This window comes from Mus pahari, chromosome 10, assembly GCF_900095145.1.
Source record: "Mus pahari chromosome 10, PAHARI_EIJ_v1.1, whole genome shotgun sequence".
NCBI classification, from domain to species: Eukaryota; Metazoa; Chordata; class Mammalia; order Rodentia; family Muridae; genus Mus; species Mus pahari.
In genome coordinates this window covers 10,500,258-10,504,964 of record NC_034599.1, presented here as the reverse complement: position 1 = coordinate 10,504,964, position 4,707 = coordinate 10,500,258, and the positions used below count along the sequence as shown (strand labels likewise).

General features: G+C 44.3%; 1 protein-coding gene across 1 annotated transcript in view; it reads left to right on the top strand.

Moving 5' to 3' along the window:
- Positions 1-3,006, top strand: part of Hephl1 (hephaestin like 1) — a 60,666-nt gene extending 57,660 nt beyond the window's left edge. Inside the window, exons 19-21 of the mRNA XM_021206689.1 lie at positions 1,966-2,128; positions 2,637-2,708; positions 2,804-3,006. Of these exons, the coding sequence (XP_021062348.1) occupies positions 1,966-2,128; positions 2,637-2,708; positions 2,804-3,006 (438 nt within the window). The remainder of the gene's footprint in view (positions 1-1,965; positions 2,129-2,636; positions 2,709-2,803) is intronic.
- The last annotated feature ends 1,701 nt before the right edge of the window (positions 3,007-4,707 follow it).

Below are 4,707 nucleotides of genomic sequence, written 5' to 3'. Positions count from 1 at the left end.
TTATTTTATGCATATGAGTACACCACCATTGCTCTCTTCAGACACACCAGAAGAGGGCACCAGACCCCATTACAGATGGTTGTGAGCCACCATGAGGTTGCTGGGAATTGAACTCAGGACCTCTGGAAGGGCAGTCGGTGTTTCTAACCTCTGAGCCATCTCTCCAGCCAAGATCAGCTTCTTTGCAGGCTACTAGGAAGCATTCTTTATTTAAATCAGAGTAAAGTCAGTTCATAAAGGGAGTTTGAAAGCATTCTTTGGCCTCCCGTTTCTAGAGGAGTCTGTTTAGGATCACTATTACTTTTTTATATCTGAGATAGAAGTTGCAATGAAGCCACTCAGACTTCTTGGAAAGTGGTAATATGATTTGTGTTGTTTTTCAGAGTCAATATTATTCATGCTGTCCACTTCTTTTTCCTTTTTAAAAGTTTATTTTCTGGGCCAGGAGTGGTGGTGTGCACTTTTAATCCCAGTACTACAGAGGTAGAGGCAAGACGATTTCTGTGAGTTCAAGGCCATTTCTAGTCCTACAAAGTGAGTTCTAGGGAAGCCAGGACTATATAAAGAGATACTGTCTCAAAAAGCAGATAGATAGATAGATAGATAGATAGATAGATAGATAGATAGATAGATAGATAGATAGACAGTATACGTGTGCGAGCTTTGCCTGTATGTATGTTTGTACACATGTGGGTGTGCCTGGTGGCCCCAGAGTCAGAAGAGGGCACCAGATCCCCTGGAATGGAGTGACAGATAGTTGGGACTGTGCCATGGATATACTAGAATTTGAGTCCAGGTCTTCTACAAGAACAAGTGGCCTTAACCACAGAGCCATCTTTCCATTCACCACCTATTTCTTTCTTGAATGTTACTTCATGGTTGTTGTTGTGATCATAAAAAGAGAAAGGAAGTATATAGAATAGAGTTTATTTAGGGCATGGGGGGGCAGCGTTAAGAGAGTAGTAGAAGCAGAGAAAGACAGAGAGATGGAGAAAGTAGAGAAGTAGAGGCTAGTCATGACCATGTGGAGAGAGGGGAAGGGAATGGGGAGAGAGGGAGAGCAAGGGGGCAAGAGGCAAGAGGCAAGAGAGGCAAGAGGAGGGGGCAAGCAGCCCCTTTTATAGTGGGCCAGGCCTAACAGGCTGCTGCCAGGAACTGTGGGGGTAGAATCTAGACAGAATACCAACAGTTGTGTCCTTTCTAATTGTTGACAGTCTAAAAATTGTAATCTTTTAACACAGAGCTGTTTGTTTGCAATATTTGCTTTTCACAGTAAGATCTTAGTGGTGTTCATCTTCCTTCCTCATATCCGTGGTTTCTGTCTTGCTCTCCCCACCTCCCCCTCCTATTGGTCAATCTGTCAGAGGAGATTTGCAGAACTGCTTATTGATGCATAACAAATCATTCTATAACTCAGTGGCTCCAAACAACAAACACTTACCTATCTTGTTCTTTCTGGATCAAAAGTCTGGAAGAGGAGTGGGCTAGTTGGGTTGGAGTTGGTATCTCTCATGAGGCCCAATCAAGATATCTGGGCCTGTAGTTGTCAGGGGTTTGACCGGAACCACAGAATCCATCTTCAGGCTCACATAGGTGACTGTGACAGAAGGCTTAATTTCTTCATCGTGTGGGTATGATGAGGGAGCCAGCTTCACCCAAACTGACTAATCTAAAAGACAAGAGAGTAAGAGGAACTTATCAAGTATGTGCCCTATAGCTTTCTTATCCAAAGGAATACTTCCTCTACCGTATACCTTATTCCACACACAGGCTCACCTCACACAGCTTAGGAGGGAAGCATGGAGATTATGAGTATCAGGATAGGAGGGAGTGAGGCCATTGGACACAGTGGTCACTGCAAGTTTCTCAAAGTGATCTGTTAACCACACACACACACACACACACACACACACACACACAGCTTTACTTTTTCTTTCTACTTTTTTTCTCCTTTCACTTCCGCAGATAGATAAGTCCTACCGAGAAGATGTGTATGATCTCTTTCCTGGGACATTTCAAACCATTGAGCTGTTTGCTGATCACCCAGGGACGTGGCTTCTTCACTGCCATGTGTCCGACCACATTCATGCTGGCATGGAGACCACCTACACTGTCCTCAGGAACATAGGTACTGTTTGTCAGTGATGCTAGCTCATGGCACCAATCTTCCTGTAGACCTGGAAATCAGGAGGCATGAGAAAACCACAGGTACAAACCCTGAGGGGCTCAGAGTCAAGTGAGAGAGACAGATTCGTGGATATGTGATCATGATGGAGGAAGACAGATAGAATAGAATGCAGAGCACAGGGTCCGGGGGCAGTAGCAGGGGTGTGTGTCTCCCAGTCTGGGTCATGAGCTTAAAATGTCATGATCTAAAGAGGGCTCTCAGTGGATGAGCAGAGATAGGGAAGCTGAGGGGGCATGATACTTGACACTGGTGTGAGATAGCTCAGTAAGAATGCAAGAAAGATGACAGAGCTGGAGGGGTAAAGTTCTTACTGGTAAAAGATGACTTTCATGTACCATGGATGGGTCTTCTTTTAGAAACAATTAACTCTTTCTTTCCTTTTTCTTTCTTTCTTTTTTTTCCTTTTCCTTTCTTTTCTTTTCTTTTCTTTTTTCTTTTTTTTGTGCAGACAACAGGATTCCATATTCTACCAAGACACCTTCTGGAGCAGGATCCCATGCAGTCACAGTGCCCTCCCAGGGTAATGACATCTATGAATCATTACTGTGGTTGTGCCTCAGTGTATTACTCCCAGGGAAAGGCAGATATCTGATGCCTCACTTTTCTTTCCCACAGAACAACCTGGCAAGGAAGACCTCTATTTCTTTGGCAAGAATCTGCGTCCAAGAGGAGCCAAGGCAGCCCTGGTCATCCTGTTCATCCTGGGACTCCTCCTTCTAGTGGCCACCGTGGTTCTTGCCCTCAGACTCCGCTCTTCAAGGAGGCAGATGGCTTACAGGGAAGTCCAGTCCTGTGCACTCCCCACGGATGCTCTGTGATTGCTCTGACTCCCTGCTCAGCAGGAGTGGCTCAGGTTCCTCAACTGGACACACAGTAGCTAACAGAAACTGGACCGATGCATTGTTCACCAAGGAACTTGGACACTGTATCCTAGCTCAGGCTTCTGGGCCTCTGGAATGTGTCATCCAAAGCAATGTGCTTTATTTATTTATTTTTAACTGGCTGTGAATGATTCTCAGGTATAAAACACATAACAAAGGAGAATGCACTGGATTGAGAGCTGCTGACCCTCAGTCTGTTTTGTAAACAACTCGAGGGTTACCCTCTGCAAGTGAAGTTTATTTCTTCACTGACTTAAGTCAAACAATGCTGCCTCAGCTAGCCCAACGGTCTAGATGTGTAGCTTCTAGGAAACATGAGAGTGCCGTGGACATCTGTCTGTCTGGAGTCACACTGGTGCTAAACACTGTCACATGAAACTGTGCCCTCAGTTATTCCAGGGTGGACAAGCTTCCGAGGAGTTTGTGGGAGGTCCAAGTCCATCTGTGCTGATGGAAGTGGGATCTCCTGAGTCCTCTGGAGCCCCCCAGTAGTTCTCCTGACCTTCCCCTCTAATGCAGAGAGCCACGCATTGTTTGTTATACACACCAAAGCTATACGGTTATTTATTTCATTGCTGCTGATTTTAATTCAACCTGTAGGAATACTTGAATGTTTACAATTCACTTCATGCTACATTTTTACCATGTGTCTCCTTGGCAACGCCTGTCCTTTCAAAAATCGACTAGAGCTTTTTTTATTTCAGGCTGCAGGAAGGTTAAAATCAGTGGAGAAGCAGGCTTGACTTCTTCCTCATAAGCCAGAGGCCCCCTGTCTCTGCCAGAACCTCGACTCTCACTTTTCATTCATTTAGGGAGCATTTTTTCCACATCAGCATCTTCTATGAAAGTTATGATTTCATCATGTGAGGGGTGGCAGGAGGCATACATCAATGCAACTGATTGGTGAGGAGAATGGCCTCTTAAAATCCTGCATTCTCTGCTTTTTCAAGACATGACCTCGAGGTGGGTGGGCAGCTAGAAAAGAGGAGTCCTGGTATCTTTTAAACCATTAAATCAGTGTTAGAAATTAGAAATATAGCTGCCAACACACACACAAATATAAAATGCTGAACAACAGAGCTAAACCTATAAAAACACAATGCACCCTCTCTTTAGGCTCCATAGACATTAGAAGTGAGATTGATAAAAGCAACATTGTTTATTATAGACTGGGAATTGTACCTTAGCTCAGGGCAAGCCGCCCTGAGATGCTGTTGCCAGACACATGATGTCAGAGCACTGCCTTTGTGGTGGGTCACTTGAATGTCCAGGTGAACGAGTAGGACCTAATAAATACTCTGGTGAAGGGATCTTTCATGCTTTTAAACATTATTATTATTACTGGTGAGGGGAAATTGATAGGAGCCATAGTCTTAGGTAATACGATGCAACCACTAATGGTTGTTTGTAGTTTGTTTGACTCCATCGTCAAACAGTGAACCCAAATGACTCTGAATTCCAGCCTGCTAACAACTGACAGTATGATTGCGTGGCTTATTGAACTACCTGCTCTGTGGAGTTCATATGTGGGAGGCTGCACAATTGCACAGAAGCAGGGCAAGCATCCATTACTTATCCTTAGTATGTCAAAGATTGTTTAGTTGTAAAGTTTTTTTTTTTTGCCCTTTTTCACTTAGT